This window comes from Ornithodoros turicata, chromosome 10 (genome assembly GCF_037126465.1).
Source record: "Ornithodoros turicata isolate Travis chromosome 10, ASM3712646v1, whole genome shotgun sequence".
Classification (NCBI taxonomy): Eukaryota; Metazoa; Arthropoda; class Arachnida; order Ixodida; family Argasidae; genus Ornithodoros; species Ornithodoros turicata.
Genome location: NC_088210.1, coordinates 20,107,347 through 20,131,899, shown reverse-complemented (window position 1 = coordinate 20,131,899; position 24,553 = coordinate 20,107,347). Strand labels below are relative to the sequence as shown.

The window sequence follows — 24,553 nt, the reverse complement described above, 5'->3', positions numbered from 1 at the left end:
CAGGTGCGCGCACATGGAGTAACGACCTTTATACACGATGCACCATCATCTGATACTCCACGCTTCGGCAATCTTTGTATTGTCATGTCGTAAGCGTCGGATGATTGCAGTTTGCCTTGTTAAGAAGACCACTATCTGTACGGTTAGGGCCGAGCTGTGTAAGTTTCTCAACAAATGTAACACTCAGTGGTTTATCCAGAATTTCGTCCTCTTGGGTAGTAGGGCGTGTAGAGCGTGGGGAGGGGTCTGGATAAATCATTGATAACACTTTCTGAAAGTATTGAAGTTAGACGAAAAGTTCAACAGTTACAGTTGCCTGTCAAACGTAATTACGTTACTATTGAGTTACTTCAGGCCGTTTACGTTAAAAGTGACCGCGCATTACAAACTCTCACAAAATATTGCATAATGCAGTTTTTCATACTAGAAGTTCACAACCAACATAAATGTGACAGAAATCTGTGTATGTGAACAATGCAACAAACATGTGGTAAACAGAATTCCCCAACGGAATGCAGAACAGAAAACACTGGCGCGTGAAATTGAAAGTTTAATGGCATACTATATATAGACATGTTAATGAAACTTCAGGTTTTAAATACAGGCCATCAAAAATGAAATTTATGAAACCAGGACAGCTCACACCTTGATTGAGTATATTTAGGGCCTTGTTTGTTGGTTGTTAGGTTTGCACGTGTTTTTTACATCGGGAGTAAAAATCGGGTTTTCTTTCAGGAGTCGTCAAACAGTGTGAAATCGGGCCATATCGGATAAAAAAAGAAAGAAAGAAGTGCTTCTCGCCGTTTAGATGATACAGCATTCTTCAGTGCCAGACATGTGCAAAATACTGCGCAAAAGTATTTAAAATAAAATACTAAATACTCCGCGTAAAAAGTATTTAAAATAGAGTACAAAATAGTCAAAACTGAATGTAAATTGTGTAGAGTACTAGGTACTCTAAGAAGTATTTTAGATACTCTTTAAAGTACTTTGGCATTAGCAGTAAGTGAATCGCGTATTCTGGACGTGACCGTACAAATGAAAGGAATAAACTTCATCCGCCATACTTAATTAAGCGTATCTTTTACTTCCAAGGTCTCAGTGTCAAGTATTGTTTGGTGAACTTTGGTGAACTCAAGTAAACTTTAGTGATATGTTCCGACTCAAAACTTCGTAATCCATCCTGTATGTCTGCTCGGGTCTTTCAACTTCTGGCGCGTGTTTATTGCTTTGGTGACCAAGGAGGTAATGCCGGGATTGTGTTGTTCACTGGGGATTCACCTGGCAATATGAATAGGAACAGTTTTCTGACGAAGGTGTCGGGCCATTTACAAGCCCAACAACAACAAAAAGAAGAAGAAGAAGAAAGAAACAGAACAAAAGGGGGGATGTTAGTGAGCTGAAAATCTGGTCACGGCGGCGAAGTGCATGTGCTGGACACGGCTTGACGAGAAAGGAAAGTATTTTTAGCACTGAGTAGCAAATACTGAAAAAAGTACTTAGGTACTTTAAAAATACTTGTCGCAAAAAATGGTGAGTAGAGTACCAAAATACCGGAAAAAGTATTTAAAATACTGTATTCTGAGTACGTACTCACACGTACAAGTTTGTTAAGCGCCCACGTCGGTGACTGAATTGGCACTTTGCCAAGTTAGTTTTAGGGGTATTTCGGAGTTTGCCTCAGGTGACGGTGATGCAGATCGGGTGGTAAAATCGGGTTTTACCGTGTTTCACCCTAAAGCCACAAGGCAGTAAGTACATTATGTTTTACATTAATTCTAAAATATGTACAAGAACAGCAGATACAAGAAAAATGGAAAACTCGGTAGAAAACGTTCAAAAGAGAAAAGCTGCAGACAGTAGTTTAAAACTAACTGAGTGTAATTGTAACTCTCCCTTGAGTACAAGTAACGGGGAAAATGTTATTACATACTACATCTATACTTACTCATTTCTGATATAGATACAGAAATTAATTACTCCAAAAGTGAGTAATTACTTCGCAGCTCTAGTTTCGGGATACTTTCAAGTAACCTAACCAACCAGTTACAGTTATCGCGAGTGATTGCTGTGATAACCAACAAATCAGCTAGACACAAGACCCCAAGACCACATCCTGGAGCCGTTATACCTAGAGATAGTCACGGGTTAGTCTTCGTTAATTGAATTGTTTTACGGATATCACCGACTCGTGTGTTTGCTACAACATAATAATACTGATCAAGAGAGCTGTCGATGTTGTTAGAAGCGTACGTTGACAACAGTCACGTACCATAGGGGCCCTATAGCATTTGCAAGGACCTCGAGTAATTCCTATACACTCTAACAAAAAAGGTGGAATTTCCTACCCCAACTGGTAGAACGACAGTACCTCTACCATTTCGGACCAATCCAAGCGCGCCTTCCACTCCGCGGGTACTCCCCCCCCCCCTCTCTCTCTCTCACTCTCTCACGTTTGGTCTAAGAAGAGTAGTATATTAAAAGTAGAATTTTCTACCCAAGCTGGTAGAACGACAGTTTCTACACTCTGTACTTTGTTTCTACTCTGCAGATATATACCCAAAAGGTAAAATAGGTTTGAGTAGAAATGTGGTTGCAATACAGCTCTACCGAGATGGATAGAAAATTCTACCTTTTTTTTTTTTTTCTTAGAGTGTACGTCTTTTCAACGTTGAGGTGTCCCTGTCTCTCCCAAATTCTCAGGCGTCTCAGGAGTCTATAGACTCGAACCGCTCTAGCCCACCTGACTCATGGTTAATTGCTTGTTCATGTGCTATGTTTCGGAATACTTAATTAATAATTGGGTGTTTACGTCGCGAGACAACTGAGATCTCGGAATAGTTGAAATGCTGAACTCGTAGACAATGAGTGTTAACTAAAAAGGAGAAAAGAGTCGGTGCAAGACTGACCGTCCCTGTAGATAAGCTGCGTGAAATCGAATACGGCAAGGACTCTGCCGTTAATTATGGCACCTCGAAAAGAACCGAGTTGCTCACACACGACGTAGTTGCCCCGCGAGCGTTCAAAAGCAAACTAGGTGATCAGACGCCGAAGCTTCTTCCTTCCCTGGGACTCTGCAGCGGGTCTCGTTGGTTCCACGGCATTGTGGTTAATTTCTAAGGTTCCGAACCATGAATAACGCCTAAGCTCTCCATCTTCATCACAACACGGGGAAACAAAGACAAATCGCCTTTCCTCTGCTGTGACCACGCCTAACATTCGTCATAATCAGGCAAACTCCCTGTTATTCGGCCACGTCTCTTTTTCTATCCCAAGACGTGTCGCCTTTGTTGTCTTTCGCGGCACCCAGAGAATGCTCCCTTTGTAGTTCTGGAGTAGCAGACTATTTTCTTTAGCTCTTCTATTTGATACGTCGGTCATCGCTTGTTTTCCTTGTGTACGACGTTACCAGTGCCGTAGTACCTATACCTTTATACTCTCAAAACACCTATTACTATGCGGTATTTTCCACATAATACGGTGTTCATGCTCAGTCTGGGCGTCCTTCTGCGAGAATGCGACTTCTCGCTGTTCTTGCTCTACAATCTTTCATTCATTCATCGCAGCAGGACGTTGCAAAGATCATCAACTCCGTTGCAAGCAGGAGGTATCACATGCATATTCTCTCCAACTGCAATGCACATGAATTCGGCTACATCCTCAGCAACCTGGAACGACCTTATGCCATCTGGCAGGCCACAGCCATCGAATCCCTGTTCACACACCTGGCGCTTTTACAAGGCTATAAAGGCGATGTCTTTGTGCCTTGCTGGGAACCGACAATCTCCAGCTTCTTCTCTTGCTCCCGACAAGTGCCTACGCCCACTTATCACGTGCGCTGGATATTTACGGTGGCCGCAAACGTAACTAGAAGGCAGCTGTCATGTCTTTTTCACACTGCGGGCTGCCGAGCTATCGCTGTCGCAGCTCACCGAGCATTTGTTCCCAAGGACGTTTATGCAGGATGTAAGACGGGAGTGGTGCCTCTCGGGGACGTCGAAGAAGTCTTCGGGCAACGAAGCGTCAAGGACTTGCAGCGGATCCGGGTCGTCGACAGCATCAAAAGGAACCCAAACAGACCACCACTTCATACGATAGCGAGCGAGCCGCAAGACACGCTCTTAGAGAGCATACTGCAGTATAGCAACGCCACTGCTGTGTACGAGAAAGGCAAATTGAAGTTTGGTAAGCGCAACGACCACTATCTGTTCAACGGGGCACTTGGAGTAGTACAAAAGAAGGAAGCCGACCTCGGCGTTTTCGAAATTTACATGACGACAGAGATTTTCCTCGCCTTGGACTGTCCGGGTATTGTGCGCCACGACACTGTTACTTTTCTCTCACCACTTCCAGAACTCATAACGGACCTGGCAGTTACAGCCAGGCCTTTTTCGAGGACACTGTGGTTGGCTATCTTTATCTCACTTGTCTGCTACTTGACATTAATCCATATCCTCAGTGGAGGCCGGTCGTTCAGCAATCTTCTCTTTTACTTGGCCTGCGTCCTCATCCTTCAGGCTCCACGTCTCAATTTTCCGCGCAGCTGCGCAGTCAGAATCCTCTTTGGGTTCTGGTTTGTGTTTGCCATAACAATGTCCGCCATTTTCTCCGGGTGCATGACGTCCGTAGCGAACATTCCCCCGAGTACCGCGGAAATCAGGACCATCGCTCAACTGGAGACGGCCATACGTGAGAAGAACGTAAGAGTGTGCACCAAAAACAACAGCTACTTCAAGGCTGTCACGGAGGACATATTTGAGAAGCACTGGAGGCTGCAGCGCACAGACGTAGACTTCAGCATGGCCGGGGTTAACTGTCTACGGAAAGTGGTCCAGGGAACGCACGCCTTCTTTACGAATATGAAGAGGGTATTGGATCGTGTCCCTAACTTAGACGGTGGAGCGATACAAGCAGACGAAGCGTTTTTCCTCTTGCACGTCGGCATTGTGTCCCCTAAGCAATCGCCTTATTCCAGAAACATTGGACACATAACGCAGATTCTCAAGGACACGGGAATTCTTGACAGAGCAGTGCAGCTTGCGAGGTACAGGTATATTCTGAAGACACCGTGGGATCTGCCGCGAAGTTCCTACAGCGTTAAGAAAGAAGATGTACTTCTGTTGAAGGACTTTTGTGGACTGTTGGTTGTGTGGCTATTCGGGATATGCGTTGCATCGTTTGTACTTCTGTGCGAGTGCGTTGTTTCGACGAAAAAGGTGGGCACCGAGGTGACAGTGAAGAACATCGGCAAAAGAGGGTACCAGAAGCATTAAAGTGCAACTGCGGCCTCAGAAAACAGCGTTTATTTTATTTAGTCCGTGAAAAGAAGGTGCCTAAGGGATTCTATACGCGAAATTTCAACCTTGTTTGCAAACGCTGCGCATTTCTGTCAATTTTTGAAGATTTTCTGAGCCTCCTAAAGTTTCGATGACGCGACAAGCGAGTGACGTAATCAAAGGCCCACAAATTGCAATGATGTCATGTTCTGGTGAGAGCACTTGTCTCCTAGCCACGACGCCGGCGTCTGGGGAAAGTCACGTGGCCGAGAAGTCACGTGACACTGATCGAAAGAGGGCAAAATGGGAGAGATGTCTTCTCCCTCCTTTGTGTTTTCTCGAAGGTCGGAGCGATCGGATGATGTGTGACGTGGGGCTCCGCTAACGGAACGCAAAAAGTGAGCTCCCCCCCCCCCCCCGCGGAAGACGCGAAGGGCAACAATGTTGCCAGATGATAGCCGCGGGCGCTCCGTTGGAGCCTAACATGACGTCACAGTTCTCAAAAATAAAAATTAGATTTCTTTAGCTTTCGTGTCACGTAAAGTCAAAATATTTTGCAGGAATGTAAGTGAGACAAGAAGATCTCAGTAACATAACTTTGGTAGGATTCTGAAGACACGAGATATTTAGTCCGTAGTAGCCATTAAAGGGAGGCTGCATCCGGAAACCCATCTCTCTTCCCGGAAACCGATACCTCTGTGTTCGGCATCGACCGATTATGTATTTGACCAATTTTTTTTATCCGAAAAGTGCTTATATATTAAAAAGATGGCGTCCGCGAGGAATCCGGAACTATAAAGTTAATGTGATATCCACTTGGATGTGCCTTCCAAGAAGAAAACACCGAAAAAGTTCCGCAAAATGCGATCGTGTTTTTTCGTAAAACATCAAAAACACCAAATTCGAAACCAGTTGCTAGTTTCCAGTTGACATGGCCCTTCACTGGTTCGCATCTTCCGGTGACGTAATTGGCATTGCCTGTGAGGCTCCCAACCGCTCAGCTGACGGCGCCGCCAGGCTGGTTGCAATCCGATAACATCGAAAGCATGAACGTAGATGCTTCCAGTGACTGTTCGGCAGCAGATTGTGTGTCGGAAGACCGCATTTTGTGACGGACAGCCTGCCTTCATAACTGACTCCAGCGACGTCAGTCCGCACATTGTTGCCTGAATTCAGCCGGGAGTGCGCAGCCGGCTGCAAAATCCGATTAACTTCATTTTCGAATGTTTCCGACTGTTTCAAATCGGTTACATGTATTTCAGGCTCCCAGTATTCCGATCGCACCTTCAGTCAAATAGACGACTTCAGAAAATCCCAGAGAGCTTAGAGGGCCCTTTTGGACTATGGGAACTTGCTGGAAACAAAGGAGGAGGTCTTCAAGCTGTTTCGGTTCCTTTCTCTGGGCCGTTTGTCCACGAGGAGTCAAGGTCAGGGAAAACAAAACCTGAAGGAAAATTCATTCCAGTAATCTCCCAGGATGCAACGCGTACGCAAGGAGCACTGGGATCTTCTAAAATCAACTATTGCGTTTTTTGTTCGGCTTTTTTATTTTTTGCAGAGGCTCCGGCGGCATGACGTTACCCCCTAAAAGGTGGAGTGAGACGACGGCACTCAGAGGAGAAAGGGCAAGTAACTCTATGAGACGACCCCCGCAATCCTTTTCTCAATATCGCGTGCTCATTGGTTCTTACGTTTTCTAGCTTTTCCAAGGAGGAAATCCCGGCATACTCTCAACATCCGGCGTCTGCTCCTGTCATGTATTCCATGAAACCCATAGTCAGTCATACAACACGACAATTTCGCGTGGGACCGTCGTTAGTGGTTCACGAGGAATAAAATGACACCATATAGTTTCGAAATCGACTGGAACGGGTGCGACTATGGAGCAAATGTCGTGTCTTCAGAATCCTGCCGTATTTATCCCACTGCAGTCTTATGCGTCTTACACTGTATTCTTCCAAAAACATTGTTTCTATATCTGACGCCTAAGTATATAGTAAAATTAATTCCTAGTTTTGAGAGGTATGATGTCGTGGGGTGTCCAATCTGGCAACATTGCTCCTCGAGGGCCGCCTTGTGTCGCGCTGGCAGTCTGCCAACGTGGGACAGAGAACGGAGACGCGCGTCAAAGTAGAGCCCTGCGCGGATGAGATTTTTGGCACCGCATCCGACCCGCATCCGCGCACACGTTACCGCATCCGATCCGTACCCGCAGCATACACAACTTTGTTGTTCCAGCCTCAGAACATCAGTTCTTTCATATACACAACTTTTTTCATCCGCATCCGATCCGCAAAGTCCGCACGTTTCGAAAGACGCCTAAAGACAGCCGGAAGCATGTTTGTATAATTTCGGATGCCTCCATGCTGTCACGGATGGACTCACGACGACAAGCAAAGGTAAACCTTTCGACAAACGCGTAATGGAGAGACTTCTGGAACGCGTGGAACGTACCTCGTTGGTGCTCGCGCGCACCAGCTCCGGTGGCGCAGCGGTAACGCGTGCGCTTGGAGACTGGGAGGTCCGCGGTTCGAATCCGCGGGCCGGCTGTGCCGTCTGGGGTTTTTCCTGGGTTTCCCTCAGATGTGTAATAGGCGTATGCCGGCACAGTTCCCCTGAAGTCGGCCCATGGACGCAGCTATCCTCCCCCCGAGCGGATTCCGCTCGGTCTTCCACTTCACCCTTTCCTCCTGTCCTCCATCTTTCCCTTCCCGAGAAACATGCCGCCTAATCAGGCAGGCAGACCTCTCGGGTTCCTCCCAACGACACTCCTCCTCCTCCTCCTCCTCCTGGTGCTCGCGCGGTTCGAGACACCAGAATGCCTCCTCTCCCGTCTTGGCCGTGCATGGTCAAAGGTGAACCCGAGCATGCGCTCACTGTCGGCGCGCAATACAAATAAATTGCTGGTGGAAAAATTACACGCGGTATATCCGCATCCGATCCGCAGAAAGTGCTAAATTTTCATCCGAATCCGCAAGTATCTTGCGGATATCCGCTTCCATCCGCGGATGGTGCAGGGCTCTACGCCAGAGCTCCCCGTGATGCCACCAGATCCTGAACGATTCGAAACAGAGAAGTTTTGTGGATGTTCGGCTGCATTTATATTTCACGAACTGAGTTTTTCAGCGAGATTGATTGATTGGAGATATTCCGACCCGCGCAGGACTCTACTCATATGTGGCGCTGTGTTCGCGTCTCCCATGCGCACAATGCCTAGCGCCACTTCCATATACGTCGTTGTTTTGCGTGAAATGAACAGACCTGCATTAAAAGAGACACACGAAGCATGCTGTGCACGTGCTTTTATTGCATACGTGTTTTCATCAGTCGCTTTGTCGCCGACGCATTGATGCACGCTAGCAATTATATCCTTCTAAATGGCTGCATAAAGCTAATACCGGAATTTACTTGGTCGCAAACCATAACGGTAAATGAGAAGAAAATAGCTTACTGCTATTGGAGGAGGAACTGCGAAACGACTAGAACTCGTGCAGAGACTGCACCGACGAAGCACGTACACGGGTGGTCTACAACGCATACTTTTGAGCGCAAACGTGTGCACGACTCATAGTGCGCGGTTATTGCCTGCTTGGCGGGGGGTTGTATGGCCGCAATACCTTCAGCTCGGTATTTTCTCGTTTCGGAACGTTTACTGGTTATTCCTGTTGCAAATACTGCTATCTAAAAGCCGGCAAGATGTCAGATTCCGTTGTGGTTTATGGGACCTCCGCGCTTTCCGCAGAAATTTGAACGGCCAGTTGCCCCTTGAGAATGTTTCCACAGGTGTCGATGACTAGAAGGTCTAACTTCCTGCTGCCTTCTTTTGCCTTGCTGGTGTCACGTTGGTCCGACACTAGGAGTGGCCGGAGGTCGCAGTCACTGCAGGGAACTTCCTCACGACCTTCGGGAAAGTCCCAAAAGTGGATGACAGTGCTGGATTCTGGCTGCCGGAACTCGATAAGACGAATGCCGTATCGTGAAGTGAACTGCCTTCTGTGGAATAGACACAGTCATGCATATAACCTAGCTGCACAATTTGCCAGTGACGCTTCAACCTGAAAACATGCGGCAACTGAAGATGTTTTTCTGCCGTATCGTCATCGTCATCATTCGACGCGCGCTCTTCTGCTGCTTATTCCTTTTGTCTTTCCGGTTTGAAATCAGCGGATAATGTCACATTGGTAATGTAGCATTTATAGATAACATTATGCGTAGCGCCTTGGCTACTGGTTCAAAACCCTTGTGTATTGAATGTGTGTAGGCAAGATGTGAGGCATCACGTACAATATTTGGTCACGTTGTGCATATTAAACCAGACACAGCAGCGCAACTTACCCATCAAACTGCGGAGTTTGGAGAGCGCTAGGAACATCTGGATTAAGCCACCTGTATATATGCGTACGTTATTATTAAGATATCCCTCTTTCAAAAACGGTCTCTCAATGCGCCTCACTTACTTGTGGCAGCTGAGGATCGTTGCACAAGATTTTGACCAGAAGAGCCCACATGATGACTTTGCAGTTATTTCTTTTTCCGGTGCGATATACATCGAACGATATTTCGGACCTGAAACAAGCATCCTCCCATCATTTGACCTGCTTCTGCTCTCGGTTACATACGCAACTACTATAGTAAACACAGATTGAAACGAAGAACGTACGTAGTTTAGTTAAACGCAATTTCTTCTTTTCAGAGCTGCCATCACTAGCAGATATCTGCTCAGATGGAGACGCCAGAGACATTGACACGATGTTATGTAGCTGAGCAACGCAGCAGTCCTTTGGCTTCAAGGTCCATGATGCTGAGATGGTAAGGTTCTCTTCAGGATTGTCATCTCCCCCAGCTTTAAGCTGTCGATAAAAAGTAGTGCTCTTGAAATACTTCTCATACAGATTAAAAAGTGCGAAAGTTTAACGTGACGCACCAGACTGTCATTGTGGGACGCAATACAGAGCTGTTGCAAGTCGTGGAACCCTTGACCCATAATTCCTTTTTCGGTATGTGCAAGGTCCAGTACGTGGCCCAACTCATGAAGAACACCTCCAAGGCTGCTTGAATAGCATGCCCATCGAGTCCCCCTGATAAGAATATGTGCCATGTTGATACATGTGATCATTGCCACAATCAGGTATTGCCATTTGGACCCTATGTGCAGAAATCTCAGTGGAGAGCGTTGACTGATTTTGCACGAGTGGAGCATTTGTAGCAAGAGTACTTTCAGTTCTGGTTCTGTTTGTTAATGAATACCTGAATTGTTGCTAAAACATTAAAATGTGCTGCACTAAGCCATAAATCCGGTTCATAGTTTACAGTCTCATTAGGAAAACACACACATGGAAAACAACACAACTCGAGATAAACACACGACTCAGTTTACGGTAGGTGGTTTTAGTAGTGATGACCCTGTTACATGGACACATACGACTACTGTTGAGACAATGACAATTTGACCCAGTAATTTATCCAGACCCCCCATCCCCACCCCTCCAGAAATCTGGAGGACATCCCCTAAAATTTTGTGACATTGTGCAATATTTTAGTCAAAAGCATGAAAGTACATGGGAGTATAGGCTGCATATTGTGATGTCATACCACCCCCCCCCCCCCCCCCCCCCAAGGACAGAATTCTGTGTAAACCACTGACTTGACCCTGGCCACAGTTGTATGATGTTACGTGGCAACCCAAACAGTACACCTCTTACAACACATTGAAAAAAAGATGACACACACAGAAAAAACAAGAATGACAGAACGGCAAACTGAATTTTATTCCATCTACAGCAATCACGTGCTAGAAAGGTTGAACCCAATGATACATAAAGAGCTGTGTGGCCGACCACGGCAAACTGCCGTTCAGGTGAAGGGCCGTTGGGAAGTCCAACTGCCACGACTTCAACAGTAGCTGAGTGTGCCCATGTAACAGGGCGATCACTGGGTTGATGCATAGTATGCACTGTTATACTCACCTGTAATTGCTGTCATCCATAAAGCTGCGACGATCTACCTTTCGGAGATCAGTCATTCTTCTCGGCAATTCATCGAGGTTTTCCGCCCAAGTATAGAGGCATCCGGTGCCACAGAGTGCAACGTCTCCTCCTCCAATCATAACGTGGCCTTTTGTCCTACTTAGAATTTCGCTGTGGGTGGTAGGTTCAGTCGCACCCCCGGAATACCGCGTGCATGAGAGGAATACTAGAAACTTGACACGGGAAGTGTCTGCTAAACTCGAAGTGGTCAGTTCGTACGTTAAGAAGCGCCAAGCGTCTTCTCCGCTCATCGTATGAAGCTGCGTCGAAGAAAGGCTCGTTTTGAAGACACGAGTAATTGGACGGTCTTTGCCGGATTCTTCCAGACGAAATGTCTTCCTAGGAAACCCTGCTGACACCAAGGTTTCTGCAACAGTGGTCTGCAGTATCTGAGCTCCCAGAGAAATCCTGTTGCATGCACTTTCGACGGAGCAGTCTTGGTCCACTGGGCCTTGAATGCGACCTTCTTCGAAGTCGTCACTGCAGACGACGTACACAAGCCGTACATACTTTTCCAGTTGCTGATTCAGGGAGAGGTAGCACAACGAGAAATCGTGGGTGAACTTGTAACAGGAAAGCCTGATAACGTTACGTCCAGATGCGAGGTGAACCAGGGCTCGAAAATGTCTTCCCACAACAGGCCAGGCTGCTGAATTAGAGTTTTCGTCCGTGATGTTCTGCACTGCGATGGACACTATGTTGTCTGTTCCCTGGACATCACCACAAATCAGAGCTAGAGGGTGATTAAGGACCTGGTCAGGTTGGAGGTTTGTGATCCGGATAGCCATTTTGTTCAGTTGAAGACAAGTAGGAATATCACAGTTTGTCGTGTCAGCAAACTTTAAGACAACCGGGAAGGTTCAAAGATGCGAGGCTGCAGCCGCACATCCATTCATGTACTCAAAAATTTGTCCACCGTGGTATGAAGCACACACGTGTACTTTATTAAGCGATGCTTTCCACTCCATGTGCCATTGACGATGCAGTTCATAACTCCTATTTCTTGAACTACGGCTACCTCATAATACTAGCTCACCCTTCTAACACCTTTATTATAATGTTCACGAAATGACACACATCTTCTGAGGAGCCTCGTACTCGGTTTCCATTTCTTTTTGCTTCATGGCAAGATAGGTGTTTTTAAATTTATTAACCATCCACTCGGGTAAAGCCTTGTTCCAGTCTTTAGGAGGCTCCGTCCTCAGTTCCCACACGTTGTTCTCCAACGTAGCTTTCAGCCTATCCTCCTTGCGTTTGTGTTCACTGTCGATCACAGATTTCTGCGCAGAAGGGTCACAGTGGTTGTTCCCGATCAGTGTTGCCGGCCTAGGTCATGCCGAAGGGGGAACAGGCGCCAACTTACCAAGGCTTCTATATCGCTGGACTTCCTCCACAGCATGCAGTTGTCGTAATCCGTTTTCCACTGACTGCAGTCGATAGTATGTCCGAAGATGAAATACTGGTGGAAGCGTGCCTTTATGCCTTCACAAAATTGTGAGAAATATACGGGTTTATGCAAGGCAGAGTTCAGTATTAGTTTTTGCCCTTGTAGAACACACGTATGGAGAGCTTCGAAATCTCGTGGAGACTGTTTAGCCTCCAGATTTATTCCCCTAAGCTAAGATGAATTAAAAACAGTTCCTTGCTTTGCATTGTCAATACCCTATTCTACTACTGCCATGCTCCGAAATTAATTCTGGAAGACACATTCACGAGAAGTGTAAGAACGATAGTGCAGGCTACGCTTCGAAAGTAGAGTAGCAGCAAAATGAATATACGGCATAAGCCACTAGAGATGTTAAGAGCGTGTCTTACCGCCAAGAACTGTACCGAGAGTCTATCAGCTACCAAACTCTTTTTGATGCATTGTATCTCCATTACAAACCCCGTATTTTATCTTCAATAACCTCGTTATTTACTGACATAGAGGAAAAAAAAAAGCTTTCTCCAATGCAACAATCAGACTTACTTTTACAGTCCGCGTACTCCTCCACGTACCATTCACATGGCCTTACCTACAGATGCAAATATGCAATATTACTGAACGTCCCACAAATTGAGCTCGGTGTAACAGTCTTTACTGGGTGACATAGCAATTATTTAAGTGCACTTGCCATCCACGAGTCTCTGGGCAACTCAGTACTGTCCGCTTTTTCAAAGACCTCGGCGTCCAAAGAATCCAGAGGTTGCCTGGACGCCGCCATTTTATTAATACGGCAGCAATTGCAGCTAATAGTTGGATTGGTTGGACGGTTGGATGCTTATTCTAATGCCATGCCATGCCATGCAATGCATAGAAATGCATATAAATAACATGTGCTGCCAGTGAATAACTTTTTCGCGGTATTGGCGTCATGAAAAATTTAGTGCGAACCCTCTAACACAGTCTCCATGGTAACGCCGTAACGCCGTCGTACGTTGCTCGTGAACAACTATTTACCTTGAGCGTGAGACAACTTCGTTTGCAACAGTCCAACACTGCTCATCAAAGAGCACGGATGCAGAGAATAACATGCCAGTTCTACGATTGATTGAGGAGTCATATGTGAAGTCCTAATGCATCCCACGAAACGTCTTGCACACTGTGTGTGGTCGTTTGCATTGATACCATGGTTGATATGCATATCATAGAGCAGAAACTGGGTATGTTGACGAGGTTTTGTTCGTCTTCCCCAATTTGCGCTGTTTCTCGTTCCTTCTTGGATGGGAGTTCGACTGGTCTGTCGAATTGTGTTCTTACTGTGGCTAGGGACCTTCAATAACTATGTCGTAACTCCCGTGGTTTAGGAACCATACGAGTGTGTCCGCATTTTCAAGTTTCGGTTTCGAAACGCAGGTGCTGACGCTGGTTTTGCAAGCAAAAGTTTAGTGACAGGAAACGAAATCAAGAGATGCATTTTTTTCGCTGCTCTTGTTTCGCGACGGACAACATCCATTTACGAGCCTATGACCTACATGTTAGGTACAGAGGACGGGAACAATTCTGGAGTGACTATGGAAAGGCAAGTTACACAAAGGAATCCAAGAGTATTTTTTTCTTTTTTTTTTCTCTCTCTCTGTTTGTTTCTTTCTTTCACACTTCCCTGTACACAGGTACTGACAAACTGTGGATGCGATACAGAAGAAAAGAAACGTGCCACATATGAACTGGTGAGATAACCTTTAATGAAAAATATTTCAAATTCTTCTACTGTTCTTTTACATTGCATTTTTTTTTCTTGGCTCTCAGATAGAAGCAGAAATTTGCCGACGCAAAGAAGAAGATGGAAATGTCAAGTCCCGCCGAGACATGATTCAGACAAAATATGTTCGCAAGCACCCAGAAGTTTATACTCTCAGTGTACGCTCAGCAATGCACTTTCCACTCTCTCTTTAAAGTCTCTTAAATTTGCAGGAGGACTACTTTGAGCCTGCGTTCATGCAGTGTGTGAAAGCTGCTAAGGAGAGCCCTGACAAAGTTTTGCAGCACGTGACAGTTGTATCGCCAAGTAAGTACAATCCTCTTTGTGTCACATAAAATGTGAGTCGTGTCTATGTTTTGTAAAAGATGTGGACATTAAGAGGAGGGATGAGATTGCTTGACCTTCAGCAAAGTTTTTTTTTTGCCTTTCCTTGGGCAAGACTGACGCCATGTAACAGTTACTCTGAATATGTCAAACAGTAATTCTGCGTACGCATACAGGGAGCAGTTTTAAAGTGGCCGTACACCCTCCATCTTCGTTTCTCATGGGTGTTCCGAGATGGGGTCCTGCCTCCAGCTATTGTGCCAGCTATCCAGGCCATCGTGGCATAATTTCTTATTCCCCGTCTTCCCTCGTCCCAGGGTGTAGCAGGGTGTCTTTGTGCAGCACTAGATAGGCAATGTTTTTCTTGGTGTTGTAAAAAGGAATGTGGAAAAGATCTTACAATATTAGAAAATAGTAGAGTTGACCGACTTCAGACAGTGGCGTAGGCAGAGGTGCGGTCTGGGAGTTTCAATCCCCCCGCCCTCAAATCGTACTTTTGGTAGTGCATTTGTGGGAGGGAAAACAAGGGTGAGGTCCTCTCCCGTATGAAGTTTGCATAGAACCCCTCCCGAAATAGTTTTCTGAATATGTTACCGATTTCAGACTGCAGAGCATAAACGGCGTTGCCTATAGCATGTGCTCTGGGTGAGATGATGTTTTTGCTACAAGGGGGGATGCTTGAAGGAATTTACGAAAACGGCAGGTACTCTGGCCGGGTATGGGGCATCCTTGTGGATTGAAACGAGCGCATCGCACGCTTGTTTTTCATGCCGCTGAAACCAGAAGAGGCTAGAGCAGTGTTTCTCAAACTGCGGGTCATGACCCCAAAATGGGTCATGACTCATGAGCTCTTTACTGGGGGTCATGGAGGGTCCAAGCAGACATGCGATATGCCTCGTGCCACACAGATCAACGTGTTGATCTGCTTGTATCAAGAAAGCAAATACATCCTTCTCGTCAAAATACATGATGAAATCGATCCTCGTTAAAAAACATTAATAAGCATTTTGGTAGCTCTCTCTGTGGTTAATGACTTTTAAATAAATTACAATGTAAATGTAGCTGTGTCACTGAAAAAAGTAAATTTTCGGAAGGTTTATAAAGGGTGGTCATGGTAGGTTTGGTACTACTCAAAGGGGTCACGTACTGGGAAAGTTTGAGAAACACTGGGCTAGAGCGACCCAAGCGAGCACATCATGTGATGCATTCTTGGGTATGCACTACATGTCGATGACTAACCAACGTGTGTGAACTAATTGTGATCGACACCCTCGTTTCAGTGAAGAAGCTTTATTCATTCCCTGTTTTCAAGGCTGAATTCTGCAAGAAGTTGATTGATGAACTCGAGAATTTTCAGCAGTCGGATATGCCCAAGGAAAGACCCAACACAATGAATCGTTATGGGGTAAGGCGCGCGATGTTATAAATACGGGAACATCAGCGACGCCTCCGTGCAGGTTTTACTGGGTGACCTGGGTTTCGACGAGCACTTCCTAAATCCCCTTCGCGAAAACTACTTGACACCCATTTCGAAAGCCTTGTTTCCGGAGTGGACTGGATCGAAGTTTGACTCCCACAAGGCCTTCACTGTCCAGTATCAGCCAGAGAAGGATGACGATCTCGGATGCCATTATGATAACTCTGAGGTTTGTTTGATTGTTTCTTATTGTTTCCGAAATTGCACCGGCGCGCTGCGATTCCGCCTGACCATGACTTATCTCCATGCGTCAGCGTGACGTTGCGTACGCTCCGCCCCGCAGTGATGTATGCTGTGCGTTGGCAAGTCTGCAAGGGAAACACTCATTCGGAAGCCCTGCCAACACCACCTAGATACAGAAAGCCTGCTTGCTCGTCGTCGTGACGTAACAACTAATAGTCAGCCAATCAGGATCGTGTTTTCAACGGCGGCAGCCAATCACGAACGCGCTTTCACCGGTCCTGGCCACGCAGACGAACTGCCGTCGTCTGCGAGTGTTGATTGTACGTCCCCGCGTGCTAAATGGGAAAACTTGGGAAATAAAGCGCAAGACGGCCCCAATCTCTCTCAAAACTGATTTTCTGGAAAGCGTGTTGCACGTTTTGTCTAAATATTCAGGTCTGCCAGTTCCAAGTATGCCAGTTCCAAGTATGCTGCAATCATTTGCCGGTTCGTGAATTCGCAGAACGGTGAATTGCAGCAGCAGACAATATCTGACTATATATGTCCACGTAGCGAAGGAGGGAGAGAAGGCAATAAGCGGACCTTATGTATCTAGGTGGCGTTGGCCCTGCCCACCCTGTACTTCATTCCGCTCCAGTCGTCTTCGGACGGTGGGCGGGGCCTTTCCCTTATAAACCCGACGTCACGGTGACGCAGGAAGAAGGGGGCGGAGCGTACGTGCAATCTGCTCAGCTCATGTAGCTCATTTTCCGTTGCAGGTGACACTCAACGTGTGTCTTGGGAAAACCTTCCTGGGAGGTGAAGCGTATTTTTCTGAGATGCGAACGGTAGACATTACGCTTGCGACCTGCGTCCTCCTCGAACAATATCCAGGCGTTGGAATTCTACACCGAGGACAGGAACGCCACGGTGCGCTCAGCATTTTTGAAGGAACTCGCATTAATATGGTCACCTGGTTGAGATCTTCCGAAATTCGAAACGCGCTCTGCCCGATGTGCGACCGAGCTCCGCAGTTGGTGCCCTCCTATGCATTTGGTGATGGTTTCACAAAGTGAGATAAAGAGATACGTTGTTCAACATTTTATGGATATTTATTGTTCGGCGTGAACAAAAAAGCGACTGACTGTTGTCGCTGCAGAGGTTGCGTTAACTGCGGTGAGTTGCTCATCGATGCCCATAACCGCCACTGCAATCGAGTTGAAGACACCAAAGTACAGGATGCACGAAACGAGTTTCATCACCAGGCCCGGCAAAATCTGCGTCCAGAATTCGTGGGATTAACCATATATTTGCACAAGTAACGTCCCTCGTAACACCCCAGTGGTATTAGCGTGTTTTGTGCAGTGCAGTCACAAGATATTCCGTAGCAGACGACAGTCCCGCGCATTCGCACGAGCGACACACGCGCCGTCGCATGAGCGCTCCACGTATTCCGTAGCAGACGACAGGAACAGACGCTGAGGACGTCTTTTGCTAAGTGTCGTCTGCTAAGTGCGCAGTTACGCCACTCCGGTATTCCGGCAGGTCGGCTCCGTGAGTCTTCCACTAGAATCTTCCGTGAGGATGATGTGGTCGCATTCTGTCGTCGCTCGTGTGATTGTAGGGCAAATTTGCACTTCCCTGATCACTTACCATTTCTAGTGAAGAAATGTATGCAATCTCGAAGATGATGGCGTTTCTGGCCCCCGACGAGGGCATCATGAAGTTGAAGTCGGACCCTGCTGCCGTTGGGAGGAGGAGGTGCAGCGGACGCATGTCCATGGCCTGGCTCTATAAAAAGGAAATGCTCTGTAACAAGTTTTACACTGTAGCTGGACGAGTGACTGTCAAGCGAGGCGGGAGTGCGAAGAAGAGCAACGTGAGAGTTGAGTGCACTTGATAATCTGAGCCTTACGCCATATCTTTTCGCGTATTCCCCGCTCATCACAGAATATTTCTTCCTCCCCCACCCCACTGCTTGCGTCGTGTGCTAGCAGCATCGCGATAAGCGCCTTCCTTCGCGTTTATACTACTAACAGTCTTTTTCTAACAATACTCCATCGTTCGTCGCTCTCCTCAGCCGCCGACATCCCGCCCGACACAGTTGCTCGTGCAGGTGAGCCATTGTCATGTACCGCATTTCCCGCTACTTCGTAGAGCGCCGGCAGTCTGTCCTTGACAGTGGTCACCTCGGAGGCGATAGAGGAGACAAAGAGGAAAAATAGCTGCGCCCAGACATGATTCGGTGAAATGTGCTTGGCCAAGTCGTTCAGCCCGGTGATGACTCCGCATTCCTAAGAGATTCGGACGAGCCACAAATGAGATAACGGCAACTTTGTGTTACGCATTGCTCATATGTGTAAGCATTTTCGCGGCTATGTCACGTTATGCGCCGTATATTTTTCAAGACCCTCCACACCAAGGTGAATAAAAGGGTTCAACCATTAAAGGTGGCTCCTGATGGGCGGTTTGATAAAAGGGAACAGCGTTTTGCCAGAGGGGAAACTGCGCAAACAGCTGACCGTAGCATATGTTAATGTCCCTTGTTCCCTGAAAGCGATACACTGTTGTATACATTGTTAAGACGTAGACTGACGAAGGCAGAGTTTTCCGGACCGAAAACCTCTAAACCAGCACACGTGATGTCTGAGTATTGTACACCAGCGTAACAGGTGCGTCCTGGATCAACTAGAGCCCCGTTCAGCACAAGTACCTGTAGCGGGGTATAGGCGCAACAAACGATCAAGCTTCGATAGCTTTGTCGTACGTTGTGCACAGACGGCCGTGGAGTTTCAACGCAACGACACCGTATCCGTGTATTCACACGGAGGACATCCTCGCGGAGGACTCTAGTGGAGAAGCGAAAACACTGCTCACAGAGCCGAAGTTCCGTCCCATCCCATGTTACGTCCAGCATTCACACTGTGCCATTCATAGCAGACGACACTTGGCAGACGACACCGTCAGCGTCCTTGCCTGTCGTCTGCTACGGAATATCTTGTGGCTGTGTTGCAGGATATAGACGACCATCCGTTTACAAACATGTGACGTAACGAGAAGACCGGTTCGAGGTTATATTTTGCTGTGGTGGGCACGGAGCGGGAAAAACGCGTCGGCTCCACGGCGAGCGGTGTACGTGAAGACACGACGCCGAGTGCTCACGCGACAGCAGAAAGCTATGACCTGTTTTTTTTTTTTTTTTCTTTTTCCGCCGCATTCTGGAGAATGTCCTTCGTGTGAATACACTGTATAGTCTTTCTTCCGGACAACTCTATGAAACTCGCAAGAGAGTTACCACAAGGGCATAGGAGATGGCGATGTTTCCTGACATGACAAAGATGACACCCCAAGGCATCTTATGGTACACGTCGTTCCACTTGAGGATACGGTTTTTGAGCTCGAAGTTGTGGAAATCGGAAGGGAGCAAGAATGCCACAATGACGACGAAGAATCCCACTGTAGACTCACTCACGAGTCTGAAAAGGTGTATCCTATATCAGGACCGAAACGGAACGTGTGGAAAATTTTACCTTAGTTTAAGGTAGTCCTGCCACCCTGGTACGATGTGGGGCTTCCTGGTCACCCAAAGCGCGACGCACACAACGAACAAACCAGTGACGATGACTTCGTTCATCCTTTATCAGATAGCAGAAGTCTCACACTTTACACAACGCTTGCGCTGATACGCTTACGTCATCTCTCCGAGTTGGTCGAGCTTTCCTCTGCAGACTTCCCTCGCCGAAGAGGGGTCCTCTGTACCATCCTCATCGCTGGCAGTCATAAGTAGAAGGTGAAGACTTAACTGCAGCTTAGGCGACTGTAACGGGCTTTGCTTACAATTTCCTGAGGAAGATGTAGAAGATAAACACCCAGGCGAATATGAGTCCCACGATGCCGAACGCCACGTTGACGAGCACCCAACTGAATTCGCTGATTGTGTATCCGTATTGCCTGCGGTATTACCATTGCGCATTACAGACATGGGAAGATGGAACTCACATGGAGCAGATGTTATCCGAGATGGCTTACTCTTCGAGGAAGCTTTCCATTATGAAGCTCGGTCGACTAGCAAGCAATGCAGAGCCTCCGTAGACAGCGGCGTAGCTGAGGGCCAACATGAAAGCTTTACGAAGTACAGCGCAGTGCCTGTTGTTGAACGAGACGCCCAGAAGTCCGTGAACGGGACTTGTGCCCACCGAAAAACGTGACCGAGAAGAGGGACGAATACCACCCACGAGGTGCAGTGGAATAATAAATAGATAAATAATAAATGAATAAGGGACCTCGTCGATTTCCGTTATTGCTCACAGAATGTTGCCCAATGTAAGATGGTCTGCGCAGGCATCAATTTGTGTGTGTGTTTTTCTTTTTTTCATGAGTGGTACATTCCGGCATTTGCCACATCCCTGCTTCACTTTTTTCGACGACTTAAACGGTATGATTTATTATCGAACTCATCGGAAAGCGCACTGTTTGAAAATCCCGCGCGCAGGGACGTATGCGTGACGTCATCGTGACGCCACGAGGGCGTTCCCATAGCGCCAAGTTTCTGGTCATGCTTCGGGCGCTCCTGCAGTCCTGCTGCCGAGAATAAGTGAGGTGGCGGTGTGAGACGGGACTCGGACACGTGACCAGGTCGCGTGACGTCACGGAAACGTCATGCAACCTGAAGATGAGATTCTGGTGGATGCCGGTCTGCTGCCATCAGTCACGATAAAACCACGCCTAAATCTGGATATACGTCGGTTTCGAGCGCGATATCTCGCAGAAGCGTACGTTATTTGCACTCAAATGCTACTGCCAGACCTATTTGTTTCGATTACGGTAGGGGGGCGAGCTCCCCTGCGAGACCGGTTGGCAACTTACGTCTGTTCCTCGTGCAGGACATTGTCGTACTCGGCTGAAATTAAGTGATGTCATGAGATCAAATGCGGGTCTTTGCCGAAAAAGTACGGGCGCTCTTTCGGCGTGTTCAACGTGAAAATGTTACGCCACCATAAGCCGGTGCATCTTGTCCATCGACAGCGCCTCGCCCCTCTTCGCCGTCCTTCGGCTTGAGGCGGGCTTCCTCGGTAACCTTGTTTATCTTCGCCACCCTGAGTCGCACCTTGCTCGCATACAGTTCAGCAACGAGGGTGTCCACGAGAGAAACCATGATGGCGGTCACAGCAGCATCCGTTACTAACATAGCGAAGAGGAACACAAAGAACATGTAACAGAACAACAGCTTTCGCACATTGGTGCCCATTGCAAGAAGAAGGTAGAGTGCCATCCGTCGGTTCAGCTTGGACGTCTGAAGCAGGATGGAGATGAAGAGGCCCGACAGTGCCCGGATGATGTCATCCTGCGTCGGTACCAAGTATTATCCACCGATACAGTAAACTCTCGCTATAATGAAACCGCTTTTTATTCGAAGTTTTATACGCTGTCCCAGCCGAAATACACGCCTTTTGAAGCTTGCTAGTCGAATTTTGCTACTCGGCGGCTTTGCTTATACAGCGAAGGATGAGCCGACGGAAGCCTGTGGCAAACCCAGCCCTTGATTAATAGGCTACCAAGGTGTTCATCACCAAGATTGGTTGATTTCTCTTGGTCCTTGGATGTTTTTATTTATTTATTTATTTATTTATTTTTGATGACTCTTGCGGTGTTTCTGTGCGTCTCCGATGATACTGTCACTGTTTTTGTTGGGCTTCCGGTTGTATCGAACTGCCACTTATATCGAGCCTTCCCCGGCCCCGTTCATTTCGTTATAATGGTGCCTTACTGTATGTAGTATATAGCGTATTCCACTTTTTCACGTACTACGACTCTGAGTGAACATCGCGTGCCTCGATCGTTCATAGTGCAGTCACTATAGTGTTTGTGCATGAGACCTTTCCCGATGTGATATTGGACATCCCAATATCAGGATATCCCGATATTGGACCAGTATTACCGATATTCAGCCAGTATTGGGCAAAGATGATTCACACAATCAGCACATAATCTCGGCCCAGTATTGCCGATATTGACTCAATATTGGGACAAGCTATTGTGCAGCTAGGGCCAGTGGCGTAGCCAGACCTCCAAGGTAGGGGGGCTCGATACGAAAACTCGCCCCCCCCCCCCCCCCCCCGCTGATCGTGTGTCGACAACACACACATACTTGTGCACACTGCAAACTGAGGATTGAAAAAAGGAACGAAAATAGTTGATTTAGACGTTCACAGTACGATTACATGTATAGGCTGTCATGACCAATGAGGTGGTGCCACGAGATTGGAAGTATTTTGAAAAGCTCATACTTTGAAAACCATTCAAGAGTGCTTCTTGGATAGACGCCATGAACTGCAAGAACTTTCGCGATCGTCACACTGGTCCCCCCCCCCCCCCCCATATATTATGTTCTCGGATTTGCACGATTTGTGTGGGTCGGTCCGTGGCAGGTAGAGGGGGCTCGAGCCCCCCCACCCCCCCCCCCCCCCCCCCCCCCCCCCCGTGGCTACGCCACTGGCTAGGGCATTGATATCTTGTGTGCTTAACCCTCGCGAAAGGTGCATTACAAAATAAAACTATTACTATTTTTCAAGTCCGTAGTGCAATGCGAATGCGTCGGCACAGAAGGTTCATGTATTGAATGTGTTCGATGCAGCATTCATCAATGATCAGTGCGACGGCCACATGAAACTTGCTTGGCTCCGTCACGCACTGATCACTCGCTGATACTTACGTTCATGTAACGCATGGCAACGTCCTTCGCAGGGAGGAGGCTGGACACCGGAAAGATCACTAAGGGTACGAATGATGTAACATGGTACGGAATGGGCTCTAACGTCCACAACACGACAATGCCCCCAACAGCCAAGCTGCACTGCAGGACCTGAAAGAAAGGTGGTTAATACGTACAGAGGAATAGATCGTGAAAGCTGTAAAGCTTTACATACCTTGTCTCGGCTGATGAACACTCCGACGAGGAAGGCAGCAAAGATGAGGTAGCCGATGACGATTTTGTACTTGCGTAAGGCGTCCGCCATTAGAACAGAGCGACTCATGCTGGATACGTGAGACCCTTCCATCCTATACAGTCCAGGAAGGGAAAATATGGGCGATTATTTACTGGTACGGAGGTATTCTGTGCCAGGCTGTTTCTGAGGAACATTGTGTGCAGACCTATAAAAACTCCTTTCCGAAAGTATTACGACCGCAACTATTGTATATGAATGGTAACTCCAGTTACTCTGAAAACTAATAGACCTCTACCCGAGAAGACATCACGGCGTTGGTAGACAGATGGAAATCGAAAGAGAATCAAATGGGCGCTTGTTCGCTGCCTCCTATTGAAAAAAGTAGGACCGAAAGTCGCGTTCCTTTCAGAGACCATCGTAATCCCCTCAAGACCGTGGCTTTCGGGCGCGACTTTGTCCGCCCCCTAGCTTCGAGCGTAGTTCAACTCTACCAAATTGGTGGCGCTGTCGAACACTATGACGTCATTAGTTTACAAACAGGGAGATGTACTATTGTGCAGTGCTAGAATTGCTGGAGAAATATGCCTGTTACGTAGCAGAAACATTTGAACATTAGACAGCGAGAAAAAAGCAAATTTATATTTGGAGATATCACCGTTCGTCACTAAGTAGCAAGGCGTGCTGAGGATCGGCAGGTGATGGGTTCGGATCCTACCACTGGCTGTGCTGTCTGGAGCTTTCCCTGGGTTTTCCGAAGATTTTCCAGACGAATGTCCGAACAGCTACCCCTGAAGTCGGCCCAGGACATGTACTAAACCCCTCTGTCCCTCATTCCTTCCTGCTCTCTTTCCATGTGTCCACATCCGTACGCCGCTCATTGCCACAGTTGCTTCGCGGTGCTAACGCGGACAAAAAAAAAAAAAACTAAGCAGCCCTGTATCTGGTTTAACTGCGGCGAAATCTCAAGACCCATGCGCCACTGGTGACCCAATGGCGCTCTGCTCCATCCTCCATGTCGTTTTTTGGGGAGTGGAATCGTGACAGCAAAGAAACGCTTACCTTGTGGTTCGTGGTTCAGTTACAGTAGCGCAGGCGATGCTGTCAATGAATTCTGCACGGCCTGGGATTCACGTGCCTAATGTCTGGTATGGTTGTTGTT

General features: G+C 47.3%; 4 protein-coding genes across 6 annotated transcripts; 1 reads left to right on the top strand and 3 right to left on the bottom strand.

Annotated features, from left to right (window-relative positions):
• Window positions 1-8,563: 8,563 nt before the first annotated feature.
• On the bottom strand, window positions 8,564-12,126 carry LOC135370918 (uncharacterized). Its single transcript, XM_064604833.1, has 6 exons — window positions 11,243-12,126; window positions 10,201-10,354; window positions 9,937-10,126; window positions 9,734-9,842; window positions 9,612-9,662; window positions 8,564-9,269 (listed from the first exon to the last, which is right to left on the bottom strand). The coding sequence occupies exons 1-6, from the start codon at window positions 12,088-12,090 to the stop codon at window positions 8,993-8,995; spliced, it is 1,629 nt and encodes a 542-aa protein (XP_064460903.1). The 5' UTR covers window positions 12,091-12,126; the 3' UTR covers window positions 8,564-8,992.
• On the top strand, window positions 9,364-17,547 carry LOC135370919 (2-oxoglutarate and iron-dependent oxygenase domain-containing protein 2-like). 3 transcript variants are annotated; one of them, XM_064604834.1, is made up of 9 exons: window positions 9,364-9,457; window positions 9,970-10,085; window positions 14,139-14,304; window positions 14,396-14,452; window positions 14,532-14,642; window positions 14,697-14,790; window positions 16,089-16,213; window positions 16,266-16,454; window positions 17,227-17,547. In XM_064604834.1, the coding sequence occupies exons 3-9, from the start codon at window positions 14,194-14,196 to the stop codon at window positions 17,521-17,523; spliced, it is 984 nt and encodes a 327-aa protein (XP_064460904.1). In that variant the 5' UTR covers window positions 9,364-9,457; window positions 9,970-10,085; window positions 14,139-14,193; the 3' UTR covers window positions 17,524-17,547. The 3 variants fall into 3 exon arrangements, with proteins under 3 accessions (XP_064460904.1, XP_064460906.1, XP_064460905.1); XM_064604836.1 differs by lacking the exons at window positions 9,364-9,457; window positions 9,970-10,085 and adding an exon at window positions 13,686-13,816; XM_064604835.1 differs by lacking the exons at window positions 9,364-9,457; window positions 9,970-10,085 and adding an exon at window positions 13,837-13,945.
• Window positions 12,335-13,585, bottom strand: LOC135370920 (synaptic plasticity regulator PANTS-like). The gene is made up of 4 exons (XM_064604837.1): window positions 13,417-13,585; window positions 13,272-13,317; window positions 12,666-12,784; window positions 12,335-12,582 (listed from the first exon to the last, which is right to left on the bottom strand). The coding sequence occupies exons 1-4, from the start codon at window positions 13,504-13,506 to the stop codon at window positions 12,364-12,366; spliced, it is 474 nt and encodes a 157-aa protein (XP_064460907.1). The 5' UTR covers window positions 13,507-13,585; the 3' UTR covers window positions 12,335-12,363.
• On the bottom strand, window positions 17,544-24,519 carry LOC135370917 (sodium-dependent dicarboxylate transporter SdcS-like). Its single transcript, XM_064604832.1, has 13 exons — window positions 24,454-24,519; window positions 23,374-23,506; window positions 23,160-23,309; window positions 21,443-21,791; window positions 21,314-21,347; window positions 20,477-20,593; window positions 20,285-20,398; window positions 20,140-20,217; window positions 19,978-20,082; window positions 19,743-19,923; window positions 18,583-18,741; window positions 18,101-18,238; window positions 17,544-17,724 (listed from the first exon to the last, which is right to left on the bottom strand). Exons 2-13 carry the CDS (start codon window positions 23,503-23,505, stop codon window positions 17,560-17,562), a joined length of 1,722 nt encoding a protein of 573 aa, XP_064460902.1. The 5' UTR covers window position 23,506; window positions 24,454-24,519; the 3' UTR covers window positions 17,544-17,559.
• Between the last annotated feature and the right edge of the window lie 34 nt (window positions 24,520-24,553).